This window comes from Arvicanthis niloticus, chromosome 3 (assembly GCF_011762505.2).
Source record: "Arvicanthis niloticus isolate mArvNil1 chromosome 3, mArvNil1.pat.X, whole genome shotgun sequence".
Taxonomy (NCBI): domain Eukaryota; kingdom Metazoa; phylum Chordata; class Mammalia; order Rodentia; family Muridae; genus Arvicanthis; species Arvicanthis niloticus.
In genome coordinates this window covers 136,984,867-137,001,634 of record NC_047660.1, presented here as the reverse complement: position 1 = coordinate 137,001,634, position 16,768 = coordinate 136,984,867, and the positions used below count along the sequence as shown (strand labels likewise).

General features: G+C 46.4%; 1 protein-coding gene across 1 annotated transcript in view; it reads right to left on the bottom strand.

Moving 5' to 3' along the window:
* Chaf1a (chromatin assembly factor 1 subunit A) overlaps nucleotides 1–16,111 on the bottom strand; it is a 29,075-nt gene extending 12,964 nt beyond the window's left edge. The window contains exons 1-3 of the mRNA XM_034498395.2: nucleotides 15,912–16,111; nucleotides 13,420–13,470; nucleotides 9,605–10,416 (exon numbers count right to left, since the gene is read on the bottom strand). Of these exons, the coding sequence (XP_034354286.2) occupies nucleotides 9,605–10,416; nucleotides 13,420–13,470; nucleotides 15,912–15,951 (903 nt within the window). The 5' untranslated portion in view covers nucleotides 15,952–16,111. The remainder of the gene's footprint in view (nucleotides 1–9,604; nucleotides 10,417–13,419; nucleotides 13,471–15,911) is intronic.
* Nucleotides 16,112–16,768: the final 657 nt, after the last annotated feature.

The following is a 16,768-nucleotide window of genomic DNA, read 5'->3' as shown; positions in this document are numbered from 1 at the left end:
GGTGGCTGGAGAGATGGCTTAGCAGTTAAGACCACTAATTGCTCTCCCAAAGGTTCTGAGTTCAATTCCCAGAAACCATATGGTGCTCACAGCCATCTGTAATCTGATGCCCTCTTCTGGTGTCTGAAGAGAATGACAGTGTACTCACATGTATAAAACTAAATAAAGAGTTTAAAACAAAACAGAAAAAAGATTGTGCCCCTCATCATAAAATAATTAGTAAAGGCTACACAATAAGGAACACAATGAGCTTTCATAATTACACTAAAAAGAGAAATAGGCTTGGGACGGATTTGTGATTAAGGAAAAACACTCACTCTAGGTGAGGGCCACAGATGAAGCCACAGGTGTGCACTGTGATAAGGCAAGGCCATGTGAACTGTTGCTTTGAACGTATAATGAGCTCACAGACTAAACACTGCTTTAAACTCACTATATCCTTCTGTAAGTGTCTTTTGCGTAACATTTTATCTATGAGGTAGTTTTCCAAAGGACTTTTGTCTAAGAAGGTATAAAAAGGCCAAAGAGAAGAAGTAAGTGTGATTTGGGGGCTCTGCTCCATCCACCAAATGCATATATATATATATGGAAATATGCACAAACACCTGTGGAGTGGATGAGACAGGTGGTTGGGCTTGACCAGAGTGTATGGTGTCTATGCATGTTGTATCTAAGATCCTTCTTTCCTTTTCCCTTTCTCATTGACAACAGAGTCAATGAGTCCCAGGCCTGGCCAGCAGAGAGGTCCCTGAGCCACAGAGAAAAGACCCCTAGCAACTCAGCCTTTCTTCTTATTAATCCCCCCCCCCCCCCCCCGCTGCCAGCAGGAATTAATTACCAGAAGCCAATGGCTTTTGGCCTTAGAATAGCAAATAGTTATAAATAGAAGAATTGCCAAAGATAAAAAAGCTTTGGCCCCGATTGCTGTCGAGCTGGACACCAAGCGGAACAAGAAGCCCAATGTGATGGCCATGCCTTTAGTTTTAGCACTGGGGAGGCAGAGGCAGAGGCAGAGGCAGAGGCAGAGGCAGAGGCAGAGGCAGAGGCAGAGGCAGAGGCAGAGGCAGAGGCAGAGGCAGAGGCAGAGGCAGAGGCAGAGGCAGAGGCAGAGGCAGAGGCAGAGGCAGAGGCAGAGGCAGAGGCAGAGGCAGAGGCAGAGGCAGAGGCAGAGGCAGAGGCAGAGGCAGAGGCAGAGGCAGAGGCAGAGGCAGAGGCAGAGGCAGAGGCAGAGGCAGAGGCAGAGGCAGAGGCAGAGGCAGAGGCAGAGGCAGAGGCAGAGGCAGGCAGCCTGGTCTATATAGCAAGATCCAGGACAGCCAGGGAGACACAGTGAAACCCTGGGCTCTGGCCCTCAAAAAGGGTGCACAATGCCTATAGACCAATAATCAAGTGTCTTCTGGCCTCCACTCTCACAGAGGAACTAACCCACAAAGGTTGTTTGTCAATGATTATATAATTTAGAGGTAGCTTCTCTGTCTAGACCCCCCCACCCCCCAGTATGGGACTGGGGGTTGGGGAGGCATGTTTAGGGATGAAGGCCCCACCTGTAATCCCCAGGTGAGGTACAGCCCATCCAGAATGTCCCCTTCTGTGTTGAGACAAAGCAGAAACATTGTTGTAAAACAAAGAAACTGCAGTTTTTTCCAGCCAACAACCCCAAAAGTTACAAATAAAGTGCAAAGGCCTTACTCAGGTAAGTAGAGCACAGATAAGCATCCCAGTGAGCAGAGAAGCCAGCAGGTGGAAGTGCTGGGCCTACAGGGTGGAGAGCTAGCTCCTCCCAATCCCACCCTACTGTGTTCTTTAAAGGCTGAGCCCTTTATCCAGTCTTTTATGCAAGTCCAAATGAAACCCTTCCTGGTTCCAATGAGCCTGAGTTCTTTGTGCTGCTACAGCTGAAACATGGGCCTGTACGCCTGTACTGCCAGGCATGCCATCAGGACTGAGTCCCTTACCTGCCTTCTACTTTTTAGGATGTAGCAGGTCACCTTGGCTGGGCCCATGAACCAGGCCTGTAGTTCTTGCTCTTCTGTATGATTGCAACTTAGTGGAGACTCCCTAAAATACCAACTAGGGGCTGGGTGCCTGGCTCATAGTACAGTGCTCGCCTTGGACATGCAAGGTTCTAGTTTTTACACACAACAAACAAGGCAGAAATAGCTCTGCAAGTTTCTTTTAGATTTGGTGGACAACTCAGGGAGCTGAGTATTAGTTGAAAATACCAAGGCAGAGGCAGTGTGGCATAGCATTGGCTATAGGGACATGGGAAGGCCAGGCCCTCTGTTTGCAGACCCACGGATGGCCATGGACTGTTCTCTGTATTCAATGAGTGAGATGATTGCATCACCATGGGGCCAGGTGGTGTCAACAAGCTTTTCAGACCTCTGTTGAGTTTGAGGCCAACCAAGGCTACAGAGAGATGTTGTCAAAAGACAGGCAAGGCTGACTTGTTAGTTCTACACAGAGAATCTACCCACTCACAGCACAAAAGGTGATGGGGCCAAGGCTCTGAAGGTATAGAACACATAGGAGCTGTATCCTCTAAAGAGGCTTCTCCATGGGGAGCCCAGGACACCAAGTAACTAAGGCACACTGAGTTCTTCTGTGAACTGTGGGACCCTCGAATGCAGAGAAAAAAAGGGCCCACAATTGCCACTGTAGTCTGAGCTACACAGTCAAAAGTATTTTTAATCTACATAGAAAGACACATGTACAGACACAGAAATACAAATAGTGGAGGACTTCAAGTATACTAAGGGGACGCTGGGACTATAAAGATATTGTTACTATGGATGATTGTTTTTAGACAGGGTCTCATGTGGCTCAGGCTGGCCCTGAACTAATGACCCTGCTAGCAGGCAAACAGCAGCAAACCTGGTTTCTGTGGTGCTGGGATGAGACCCACTAGCCCTGAAGTATTGGTGTGAGTCAGGAGGATCACCTGTGCTTTTTATGCTGGGCTTGAGTCCCGGATTCAAGCCTCAGTGCTCATATGCAGAGAGGACCAGAGCAACCCCACCTGCCTGCCGATATAGCTCAGCAGCATCTACATAGCGCCCAACGTGCTAAACAACACTATGTGCACCACTATCTTGCCCTGGACAGAATGATGAGGAAAGCTGTCTAAATATGTTCACAACAGATGCCAAGTTTTCTTCTGGAATTTTCCCTGGCTTTGGTGCTTGGAGCCAAGGTATTTCTATGTTGTGTTTATAAAAAAATAAAGAGAAGGGAATATGTTCTATGGATGTGTGGTGAGGTATGAGGGAAGGGGATGTCTCAGCAGACCCATGCTGAGGCATCCCTTCCCCCTGAGGGAGCAGCCACACAATGGTATAGTATAGAATAGAGTTTATTCAGGGCACGGGGAGGGGAGTTAAGAGGATGGTAGAGACGGAGAAAGGAAGAGAAAGAGAGTAGAAGTAGAGGCTGGCCCTGAGCATGTAGAGAGGAGTAGGAGGGAATGGGGAAAGAATAGGAGCAAGGCAAGAGATCAAGAGAGAGAGAGGAGGGGGCAAGCAGCCCCTTTTATAGTAGATCAGGCCTACCGTTGCCAAGTAACTGTGGGGTGGAATTTAGACAGAATGCTAACAGTAGGGGCTGGAGAGAGCACCGATTGCTCCACCAGAGGTCCTGAGTTCAATTCCCAGCAACCACTTGGTGGCTCACAACTATCTGTAATGTGATCCGGCACCCTCTTCTGGTGTGCAGGCATATATGCAGTCAGAACACCGTGTACATAATAAATAAATCTTTAAAAACTGTAAGTGTTAAGTGTTATATGGAAAAAGATCAATAGGCCTCTCGAGAAGGATGGTTGAGGCTGTAGCAAGTGGCTGAGGTGTTCCCACCCACCCGGGGCCTCAAACACCTGCTCCAGATCTGCTGTGATCCAGCTGCACCCTGAGTTAGGATACCAGAAGGAAATGCAATCAGCTTAGCTGTTCATCAACTACTGAATGGATCATGAAAATGCAGTTCATCAACACAATGGAGTATTACTCAGCTGCTAAGAAAAATTAAATTATGATGCCAAGACGGGTGAATGGATCTCTGTGTTTTAGGACAACCAGGGAAAAACTAACAAACAAACAAACAAACATTGCAGGAAAATGGGAGCAGCTTATTCCAAGTTAAGGAAACTTATCCTGGGTAAGGAAACCCAGATCCAGCAAGATGAATGCCACCATGTTCTCCCATCTACATCCACACACAAGGCAGGAAAACAGTAAGGGGCCTTGGAGCATCTCAAGGGAACTGATAAAAGATCAACATGAGAAAGGTCAAATGGGGTGGGGCCAGGACAGAGGGGCAGGAGTATGGGGCAGGATAAATCACACTAAAAAGGCCTCTGACAATATCATACACAAACTTACTACAGAAGCCTCCTAGCACACAAAAGCATGCATGATATTTAAACGGAGCTGTCCTAATTGGTGGTAGTAATTTTAAAGACATGTTTACTTGTGTGCATGTTTTGTATTTATGCACGTTATGTCTGTCACCATGTATGTTTGTGGTACTGGGGAATTGCACTTCAGTCTTCTGAAAGAGCAAGCAGGTACTCTCCAGCGCCCTGTGTTCTTATCTTTACACCCACAGATGAATCAGCTCTCTTTCTTGAGATATTGACAGAGAAAACTCCACAAAATCTACATTCAAGTAAGGCAGTGGTACACTTGGCCCTGCATAGGATATGTTACCTCCCTGAGAGCCACATCTGCAGACATCTGCAGCAAAACTATGCTCTCCTGACATGACAAATTGTCACACTTATGAACTCACAGTAGCTATGATTGCATACTTAAGACCCACACAGATCAAGCCACACAAAATTCCAGCACAAATGGGGAACACTCATGAATGTCTACCATAGCTGAGAAGCTAGTGAGGAAGGATGGCTGCTAGGAGTGGGAGGGTCATCCTCCTACAGGGATCATGACCAGTAGATGGTCTCTGTCCTGCACATGTAGGCACATGAAGTAGACTCAGCAAATGTAGTAACAAGAGTAGGCAACCCTGCTCCACCTGGAAACCCACAAGCCTAGCTCCAGATGACGAGACGCCACGTCTCTGTATATAAGCCTCCTTTCCTGGGTATGCATAGCCACCTTCCCTTAAAGATGCCAATCCTTAGAGCAGATACAACAGGACTCAATGAAGATGCCATTGGATCATGGGGAGCCCAGCAGCAGGAATACACCTACAGCCTGGCTCTTACATCTATGCCTCAGGAAACATGGCAGAAGAGTGAGTGGGTAGAAAGACTGTAAGAGCCACAAGATCAGGAAGTCTGCTGAGACTGTCTCCTAAAAACAGCTGCATGGGCCTGGAAAGATGGCTCAGCAATTAAAACCACTAAGTGTTCTTCCAGAGGTCCTGAGTTCAATCCCCAGCAACCTCACAGTGGCTCACAACCATCAGTAATGGGATTAGATGCTGTCTTCTGGTGTGTCTGAAAACAGTTACAGCATACTCATATATACATAAAATAAATAATTTTAACCCCCTCAAAAAACAGCTGCATAAACAAGACCTGAACAATGAACATGCGATCATGGAAGGGGGATATTTTCATGTGGTCCCATCCTAGAAAAGGAACTACAGGCAAATAATGCCTGCTGGGAGGAGACTAGGCTCTCCCAGAGATGAGCCCCTTATTGTTGTCTAATGCAGAGTGGTCAGCCAAAAGACCACCCACACAAACAGCAAAAATGGACTCTGCAGGATGTATTTAGACATATCTTTGTGCATACACATATATGTATATAACAATAAAGAGACTATCAACTTGAGGGTGTAGGACATGGGAGGGGTTAGAAGAAATGATAAAGTCCTATTTCAATTAAAACTTTGGGTTTTTTTTGTTTTTTTTGAGACAGGGTCTATATGTAACCCTGGCTGCCCTGGAACTTGCTCTGTAGAACAAATTGGCCTTGAATTCAGAGATCTGCCTGCCTCTAGATCCCAAGTACTGAGATTAAAAGTATCATCACCTTACTTAACCAAGACCTCATAAAATTAAGGGGAAAAGTTGAGGGTAGGGGGTTGTGTAGAGGAGAATTTGGAGTTCAGGGAATTGTAAAGGGGTGAATATGATCCAAACACATCATAAGCATGTTTAAAATTCTCAAAAACAAAGCAGACAGGTACCAGCACTTGGAAGGTAGACTCCAAGTAGATTATTGTCAGTTCAAGGCCAGTCTGAGTTCTGTATGTTCCACGACAGTCAGGGCTATACAGAGAAACCCCGTCTAAAAAAACAAAAAACAAAAAACAAACAAACAAACAAAAAAAACAAACCCAAAAAAACAAAATGAAATGGCTCAGTGGTTAAGAGCACTGGCTACTCTTCCAGGGGACCCAGGTTCAATTCTCAGCACCGACATGGCAGCCCACAACTGTCTGTGACCCTAGTTCTAGGAGATCCAATGCCTCACACAGACATACATGCAGGCAAAACACCAATGCATGCAAAATAAAAATAAATAATTTAAGAAAAAAATGAAAAGAGACAAAAACTATCCTGCAAGCTAAGAAAATGGCTGCCACCTGATCAAGAAAAGGGGGAAAGGCTGGATGGAAAAGCAATGGATCCCTACAGTGACCCTTGAAGCACCGAGACATGCAGGACTTAAAGAGCAAATATGACTTACATGATTTGGGGACAGGAGCCAGGCCTAGCTGTTATCAACTGTCACCTGGCACTCAGGAGGAATGTCCTGGCTTGTGGCCAGCCTGGTCTACACAGCAAGACTCCCTGCTCAAATCAAAAACTACCCAGATAGACCCTGATAGGTTGGAGAGGCCTCAAATTCTAGATTCATAGGGTCAGGAATTAAGTCAAACATCATGAGGTGGATCACTGACTCAAGTGAGAGACAAGAAAAACAAAATTAATGGACTTGGCCAATTACACCTTATGTATCATAAGATCAGGACAGCCAGCAATGCTGGAGGGAGGACACACCACAGTTCCAAGTTCAGTTTGTCAAATCAGCAGGTCACCATGTTCCCTCAGGATGTCTGTGCTCTCAGTAAGTGAAGTAATCCCATAGCTCAAAAGTCACAAAGCCACCAAGGCTGGCAATATGGTCTCAAAGGAACAGCTGAACAAATCACCTATATCGGGGTCCACACCAAATAAAGATCTACTATGAACAAATGAAAGTGCCATGCAACCAGAATATTCTGGGATTCTGAACAAACTTGGTTTTAAGGCTTCTTGTCCAACTATACATTCCAGGCTGGCCTCACTGATAATCCTCCTGCCTCATCCCAAATGCTGTGTTACCTATGGGATCCTAAGAACAGTGGCACAGTTGCCATTGTGCAGATTTGAAGCTAACAAAAGTGAGATACCCATGACATATTTGAAGCCCAAGGCCACCCTAGTATAGGACTCCCTAAGCACCAAGGTGTGATCACCAGTGTAAAATCACAGCACTGATGTCACTCACTTGACTGCCACCAATACTCCAGAAAGAGTTGAAATTGACTTCAGGTTCGGTGAGGGTCCATAAATGGCTGCATGCAGGAGGCCCGCAGCCAGGCACGTAATTCTAGCACTTGGGAGACCAAGGAAGGTAGATCTCTAAGGTCAGGACCAGCACGGTCTACAGATCCAGGTTCAGGACAGCCAGGGCTACACAGAGACTCTATCTCAAAAAACACAAAACAAGGAAGCTGGAGAGCTCAGTGGTTAAGAGCACTGACTGCTCTTCCTGAGGTCCCAAGTTCCAGCAAGTGTACTCACATACATAAAATAAATCTATATTTAAAACAACAAACACCAAAGAAGGTCCACAAAATGGAAATACATTATTTGAATTTGGAGTCCTTCCTCCAGAGGTTAAAATCTGCATGTTACATCACAAATATTCCAAAATCCACAACCAAAGATGCTGAGCATTTGGGATGAGGGTACTGAGGTGTGATAGAGCATTTGGGATGGGGGTACTGAGGTGAGAGAGCATTTGGGATGAGGGTACTGAGGTGAGAGAGCATTTGGGATGAGGGGTACTGAGATGTGAGAGAGCATTTGGGATGAGGGTACTGAGGTGAGAGAGAGCATTTGGGATGAGGGTACTGAGGTGAGAGAGCATTTGGGATGAGGGTACTGAGGTGAGAGAGAGCATTTGGGATGAGGGTACTGAGGTGAGAGAGCATTTGGGATGAGGGTACTGAGGTGAGAGAGCATTTGGGATGAGGGTACTGAGGTGAGAGAGCATTTGGGATTAGGATACTGAGGTGAGAGAGAGCATTTGGGATGAGGGTACTGAGGTGAGAGAGCATTTGGGATGAGGGTACTGAGGTGAGAGAGAGCATATGGGATGAGGGTACTGAGGTGAGAGAGCATTTGGGATGAGGGTACTGAGGTGAGAGAGCATTTGGGATGAGGGTACTGAGGTGAGAGAGCATTTGGGATGAGGGTACTGAGGTGAGAGAGAGCATTTGGGATGAGGGTACTGAGGTGAGAGAGCATTTGGGATGAGGGTACTGAGGTGAGAGAGCATTTGGGATGAGGGTACTGAGGTGAGAGAGCATTTGGGATTAGGGGTACTGAGGTGTGAGAGAGCATTTGGGATGGGGGTACTGAGGTGAGATAGAGCATTTGGGATTAAGGTACTGAGGTGTGAGAGAGCATTTGGGATGAGGGTACTGAGGTGTGAGAGAGCATTTGGGATGAGGGTACTGAGGTGTGAGAGAGCATTTGGGATGGGGGTACTGAGGTGAGATAAGACCCTGGTTCCCAGGTCTCACAGTGGAGCCCGTCATACTAATTGTTCCCTTGTGCTCAAAGCGGAGCTCTCCACATTTGCTATTTCCCCGGCTTCTCTTTATTTATCTATTAATTAATTAATTTGATGTTTATTTACTTATTTCTGGTGCTGGAGGTGAGACTTGGATATACCCTAATCCTCAATACAATATTTAAAGATGAGTGGTATGTTGTCACGAGCCAGCTGGCTGCAGACTGCCCTGAGGTACCTTTATGGATGTAGCTTAGACTGACAACCAGAACCCAGCAGAGCTCACATATCCCTCTCCAATCAACATGACCATCCTAAGGTGTCAAAGATGTGTGGAGTAACTCACAGCCAGGAACATAAACCAAAGGTGGCTTTCCATGGGTTTTTGGTTTTTTTTTTTTTTTTTTTTTGATGTTAGAGATTGAACCCAGGGCCTTACACATGCTAGGCAAGCACTTTACTGTGGAGCCATATCCCCAGACACCTTTCCTCAGTTTTCTAAGTCTTCCTGTATGGTCCAGGCTGGCCTTAAATGCAAGAATCTCCTGCCTCAGCATCCAAAACACTGTGATTACATATAGTTTTTTGATTGGGTTGAGACAAGGTCTCATGCAGCTTAGACTGGCCTCAAATTCAATGTAATTGAAGATCACCCTGACTTAAGGATCCTCCTGTTTCTACCTCCCCAGAAAATAGGTTCTGAGGTATCTGGGATGGAGCCTAGTGTTCCAAACTAGGGCTCTACCCAGGGTGAGGCATTGCTTCCTGGGTCACTAACCACATAACCTGGTGGGAAGGGAAAGTGTCCAGGCCCTGTCAGTGCCCTGGGATTCTGGAGGGTGGGTACTCACTCTGCAGATGGGTGTGGAGGGGGGGCTGCTTCCACCTTGATGTGCTGGGGGTATGGACAGTCCCTCAGGAGAGCTGGATGGAGAAGACGAGCTGATGGAGGAGTGGCTCAGTATGGAGTCATCCTCAGGGCAGGACTCCAGCATTTCACTCTCTGAAGTGGCACTCCTATCCAGGGACATCATGGGAAGAGAGGCAGTGGAGGGCTTAGTGGCCAGGATGTCCTCCAGCACCACCACGGGTACTTTCTCTATAAACAGGAGATCCCCTGCCTTGCTCCAGCTTGATAACTCCTTTGTGGGGCATGTCCTAGAACCTACGGTGAGCTCAGAACAGCTCTGTAGTGAACCAGCCTGACAGTCACCCGTCCTCTTTGGGCCTCCTGGGCTCCTAGGCTCCTCTTCCACGTGGCAAGTAATGTCTGAAGGGGTCTCTAGGAGACACAGCTCTGCTGCAGAGTGCTCCTGCTGCTTGGCAGCTCCTTCCACTGTGGTGACCACACTGGCAGTGTCAGGACTTAGTTCACTGTGGCCCTCAGGGCTATCTGGAATGTCACTGGAGTTCTCGGTCAGGTCGATAATGACCACACTTGGTACTGGCTTGATTGTTGCCCTCAAGAAGCTATCAATGGGGCCCTGGCCACTGACCAGCTTTGTACTCAAGCCTACGTGAGAGCCTGTGTGACACTGGCTTTCAAAAGTGCCCAAAGACAATTGTAGATCCGGGACTTTGCCTTCCACAGCCGCTTTTGGTGATGTGTCTTCCTCAACTTTCTCCTTGGGAACAAGGTTCAGGCGTTTGAAGGGCAAGCGGGCTGAAATGAAGAGAAGCAACATCTTTAGTGACAGCAAAGGGGGACTGTCACCCATCTTCAAATTCTAAGTGCCTGGGTATTACTGGCCTTATTAGGGATTGGGATGAAAATTTCAAGTAATAATAGACCTGCTGGAGACTGGAGAGATGGTTCAGCAATTAAGAGCTCTGGTTACTCTTGTAGAGAACTTTCAGTTCGATTCCCAGCACCCACAAACAGCTGTTACTCCAGATTCAGGGGACCTGACACCCTCTTCTGACCTCTAAGGACACTAGACATGCACATGATGTATAGACATACATCTAAGTATAACACCCACACTCAGAAAATTAAGGGGGAGTTAAACTCAGGAGGCAGTGAGGATTGGCAGCAGGCACTTTCACATGACCTCAGGGGCCCATTCCATGCATTTAAATGTCAAAGTGCCACTGGTTAATTCTTCATAATCCAAAAACCAAACCAACCCTTTCCCCAAACTGAGTCAGCACATGACACATGGCTGCCCTGAGGTTTCAAACTGATTATACTGTCTACCCAAGCCAGCCTGGCCATGGAATCCTGAGTGGGGAGGAACTGCTCGGGGTCAGCCAGATGGACAGCTAGGCTCGAAGATGGGAGCCTTGACCCTCGACACAGTCCCGCTGCCTGGGGACAAGGGCATGACGACGGCCTGTGAATGTAGAAGAGACATACATGCGCTGCCCAGCAGCACTCTCCACTCAGGTCCTGCCCCAAGCAGTAGGGTGATGTCTATCTGGATGCCTCCTTGGAGGAAGCTACTGGGACCTACTGGGGAGAAGCCAGGGTATCACAGAGACAGCATGCAGGGTTGCAGGGCACATCTCCTTAGAACAGAGACACCAAAGGCTTGGCAAGATGGTTCAGTGAATAAAGGCATTTGCTGCCAAAGATGGTGCCAGGACCCTCACGGGGAAGAAGGCTATTGTGGTGGTTTGTATATCTTGGCCTAGGGAGTGGCACTATTAGGAGATGTGGCCTTGTTGGAGTAGGTATGTCACTGTGTATGTGGCTTCAGACCCTTGTCCTGGCTGCCTGGAAGTCAGTCTTCCACTTGCAGCCTTCAGATGAAGATTACTAAATGTTGTTCAGCTCATTAAGTGTTGTTCTTTATAAGAGTTACTTACCTTGGTCATGGTGTGTGTTCACAGCAGCAAAACTCTCTAACTAAGACAGTTATCTTCTGATTCCCACATACCACAGAATACATACAAACATACATATAGACACACAAAAATGAATCACCATTTTTTGAATTACCATGGTGATTTTGAATCACCATGAATCAAATGGTAAGTTGGAAATCCTGCCCCAGGGTGCAGCTTGGCCTCCTAGTCCCTTTGCAGGACATGCAGTTTCAATCCCAGGGTTGAAGAGGGGCTTCTTGGGAAGGCATGCTCCTGTGACTCCAGCTGAAGCAGGAAGATGTACAGGTCCAGCGGACTCTGGAGCGAGTAGGTAAGGTGGACTAAAGAGTAAGGTCCTGTCTCACACACTAAAACCAGCAGCTAGGGAGGGGACTCAAGGGTTAAGAGCAATTCTTGTTCTTGCAAAGGACCCACGGTGGGTTCCCAGCACATCTGGCTGCTCAAAGCTGCCTATAAGTCCTGCTTCAGGGAATCTGATACCCCATGGCCTCCAGGGCACTGCAAACAAGTAATGCACCCAGAAACCACACACATCACTTTAAAAAGTTCAATGAATCTTTTAAAAAGTATATAAAATAGGAGCTAGAAACAGCTCAGTGGTTAAGAACACTTGTTGCTCTTACAGAAGACCCAAGAGTTCAGTCCCCAGCACCAACTTGGTGGTATAGCAAGTATAACACCTGCAGTGAGCACAATGCCACTGCATGAACACAGCATATTAAGAAACATGAAGGTAAAACACTCATAGGACAAAATAAAAATAAACAAATCATTAAAAAAAATTAAAACTGGGTCAGGAGAGATGGCTTAGTGGTTAAGAGCACTGACTCCTCTTCCAGAGGTCCTGAGTTCAATGCCCGGCAACCAACTGATGGCTCATAGCCATCTGTAATGGAATCTGAAGCTCTCTTGTACTCACATACATAAAATAAATAAATTAAAAAAAATTTTTTTAAACTGGCTAGGCAGTGGTGAGACAGAGGCAGGTGGATGTCTGTGAGTCCAAGGCCAGTCTGGTTCACAGAGTGAGTTTTAGGACAGCCAGGGCTACAGAGAAATCATGTCTCAAAAAAACAAAAACAACAACAACAAAAAAAACCCAATCAACTAACCAAAATACAACCCCTTCCCCCAAATTAAAACTGGAAGCATGGTGGCAAACACCTTTAATCCCAGTAAACAGGATTACAGAGGCAGGTGGATCTCTTTGAGTTCTAGACTAGTTGAGGCTACACAGTAAATAAACATGTAATGTTTCTCTTAAAATATGCACACACTAGCTTTCATTAAAAAATAAAAATTAGCCGGGTGGTGGTGGCGCACGCCTTTAATCCCAGCACCTGGGCAGAGGCAGGTGGATTTCTGAGTTCGAGGCCAGCCTGGTCTACAGAGTGAGTTCCAGGACTGCCAGGGTTACACAAAGAAACCCTGTCTCGAAAAACTTAAAAAAAAAAAAAAAAAAAGTTAGCAAATGGAAACAAGACAATTGCCCTCAGCTCATGTGCATATAGCATCCATGGAATATAATTCAATTTCACACTCATAGTGAGCCCCATGTTTATGTAGGCTCACTAGACACACATATTACACAGTAAAAAAAAAAGTTGGGGGTAGTCACAGCTCAGTGGTGCAGGATTTGGCTGGTTCCTAGCACCAAAACCAAAGAGACAAGATATAACAAACACACACTAGAGCCCTCCAATGTTTAGTGGCCTTTACAGACTATCCAGCCTGAAGGGAGAAACTACTACCTTCCATTCAATCCCTCACAGGCCACTAAGGACCCCACAGGAGCCAAAGGAAACAACTTAGGAACCAAGTTTAGAACTTAAGTTACCTTGTATCAACCTCTTCACTGGGAACCCGGGTCTGTCTTTGCAATCCATGGCTGTAAGTAAAGCAGAAGAGAGGTTACTAAGGGTGAGGGTCCACAGCAGTCAAACACAAGCGGGCTCCTGTCTGGTCCACTTGAACTGTCTCTTTGCTTGAGACAAGGTCGAACTATGCAGTACAGGCTGACCTAGGAAAAAAAACTCATGGCAATCCTCCTGACCGCCTCTCAAAATGCTAGCATCCCAGGCACAAAGTACCACAGCCTACTTTTACAGACTTTAAAAAAAAAAAAAAAAAAAATTACTTATAGTTTGTTTGTTTTTGGACTGGACAAATGGATCAGAAATTAAAAGCACTTGCTGTTCTGGTCCCAGCATTTGTATTCAACAGCTCACAATCACCAAAAGTCCAGCTCCAAGGGAGTTAGTGCCCTCTCTGGCCTCCACGGGCACCTAGCTCATGTGCAGAGATATACACAGACACATAAAATAAATCTTTAATTAAACAATAACGATTTTTAAGTGAAGGCAACTTACTTATTCTTAAGTAGATGAACACATTTTATGGCAGAAACTGTACTCATGTCAAGACACAATAAAGAACCTGGGGTTGGGCTCAGTGGGTTAACATGACTTAACATGCAGAAAGGTCTAAGTTCCATCCTCAGCCCTGCATAAACTAGGCCATGGTGACACTTGGAGGTAGAGGCCTGTCTGGGCTACATGGGGACCTGGTCTAAAACTAATAACTACAAAAAATAAAGACCTCATGAGAGAGAATATTTCCCACTAAAACAAATTTAAAGCCTCAGGAATATGTAAGTACATCAAAGTCCACATATATCGGACCATAAATAGAGCCTATCTTTTTGTTTGTTTTCAGACAGTGGCTCTCTACATAGTCTTGACTGTTCTGAACTTGCTTTGTAGATCAGGCTTGCCTGTGCCTCTGAGTCCTAGGATTAAAGGCATGTGCCACCACACCCAGATTAGAACCTGTCATTAGGTAAATGCCTTTAAACAGTTGACTTGGGTGGATAGAAACTCCATCAGTAATTTGGGGAGAATTCCCATACATTTTGCTAATTAATGTTACATGGAATTCAGACTTGAGCTTTCCTACAACCTCAGTTGTCCAGAGTGGAAACAGCCCACGCACATCAACAGAGAGACTTAGACCCCCAGAACATGCTCCCTTCTTCTCATTTGAATGGAAGAAAGGTAACATCAACTCGGTTTTTTATTACAATTTTTTTTCTGAAGGACAATTTTTTCCTTAAAATTCTTATTTTAACTAATTTATTGGGTGGAGGCTTGTGGAATTGATTCTCTTCTAGCCAGGATTCAATTCAGGTGGTCAGAGGCCAGATCAACTGGAATTCACCATCCTCCTGCCTCAGCTTCCAGGATGCTGAACTGAAAGGTATCAACCAATACACCAAATTTGTCTTTATTGCTAGAGCAATAGTGTCAGTTTTAAATGTTCCACCTTGGTTAAATAAAAGCTCCATGACAGTCCAGGCAGTTGTACGAATATTAATCATGTCCGAATAAAATTCTCAAGCCAGTCAGAACAACAGCTCCAACCCTCCCGGGATACCGGGCTGTGCGTTTGGGGAGGGGTGTGTGTGTGTGAGGGGCACATCTTTGATGATCAGAACTGTAGAAGGGGCCGCAGTTATCCCAGAAGTGGATGGAGACTGAGGATGTTGCTCTCCATCCCTGAGACTGGCCACCCCCAATTCTCCTCATATCCAAGCTTGCAGACTAGTATAATGTACCCAGAAGGGCTGTCTAGTCAGTGGTGCTCAACTGGAGAAAGCTTAGCATGGTCCTCGTCCCTTCCAGTCCCTAAATCATTCAACCACACTGGGGATACAATTCAGAGTCAAGTAGCGGGGAATGGGCACCCTACATTTTGGGAAGCCTGCTCCATGCTACAAAGACTCCTAACACGTACCCGACTGGTCCACACCACACTCACAAAGAACCCCTTTCAGGATAGGGAAATCCAGAAAGGGTTTCTGGCCATGCTTAACCACCTAAACCGACCTTCCTGGACTAGCCCTGCCGCGCAAAGGTGCGGCTACTCTGGTGTCCAGGGCTCAAGTGACCACAGGCCTCAATTTCCCCGCCCATTGCAAAGGTCTGAGTTGCTCTGGAGTTCACAACCGCACTTAATAACTTGTACAGCTGACTTTTCTTCTCCTTGCCCTCAGTTTCCTCACCGGCTGCTACAAGGTCCAATTGATTTCAAGAGGACACATGCATTCAGGACCCATCAAAGCCGACCCCGGATCTGTTTCCCCATTTGCTCCAAGTCCTAGGTATTTAGGCGACACGAGATGCCTTCGGGGGCTTGCAAAGCCGACTCCTCCCCCTCCTTGTGGCCTCAGTTTCCCCTTTTAGAGCCCTCTCTTCTCCCGGTCTCGGCCCCGAGGCCACCCGGGCGTGGACCCCCTCTTTCAGGCTGTGGCCCAGCCGCAGCTTCACCCACCCGCGGCTCTCCGCGTCGCGGCCTCCGGCTCCTCCAGCATCCCGGCGGCGGCGGCAGCTCAGGCTTCAGTCAGGAGGCCCCGCTGTACACTCCGCCTCCCGCCGGTGTCGCTTCTGCTGCCGCCGCGGCCGCCGCGCTCGTATTTGGCGGGAACCGGGGCAACCTCCGCGGCCCGTGAGCCGATTGGAGGAGGTTCTGTCACGTGACAATTAAGCCTCAGGAAAAGAACTGCACTTAACACGTCCTCGCGAGAACTTCGGCTTCTGTGCTTGAAAATCCCGCGGGAGGCTGATGGAGGAGGGCTCCTTTCCGGCGGTTCAGGAGTGGCTAAGAAGACCCGCATTTCTATTGGTCCTAAGAAATGTCAATCTACAAATCAGCGTTTGTCCACACCCACACCCCTTTTATTGGCTATATGCGTCCAAGGCGGTGAGACGGCTAGTAGTGACAATTCGAAATTACACATTAGAAGAGTAATGGGAAGGCCAGCCTGGTCTACAGAGTGAGTTCCAGGACAGCCAGGGCTACGCAAAGAAACCCTGTCTCGAAAAAAAAAAAAAAAAAAAAAAAAGAAGAGTAATGGGAACTAACATATCCTAATTAGTGATGGGTTGAATTGAGGATTTCTTCCTTTAATTTTAATTCTTGCATTAATTCCCTTTTTATCTATAAACTCTTTTTAAAAATCTTACTTTTTTTAAAATGATGAACCACTTTTTAATAAATTAACGATTTGCTTTATTTTTAAATTAAAAATATTTTCTATTGTAAAATTATAAATCTTTAAAGCCATGAATTCCTTATTTTTGTGTAAATTACTTTGAAGAAATTGTGATTGAAAAAAATTATTGAGTCTA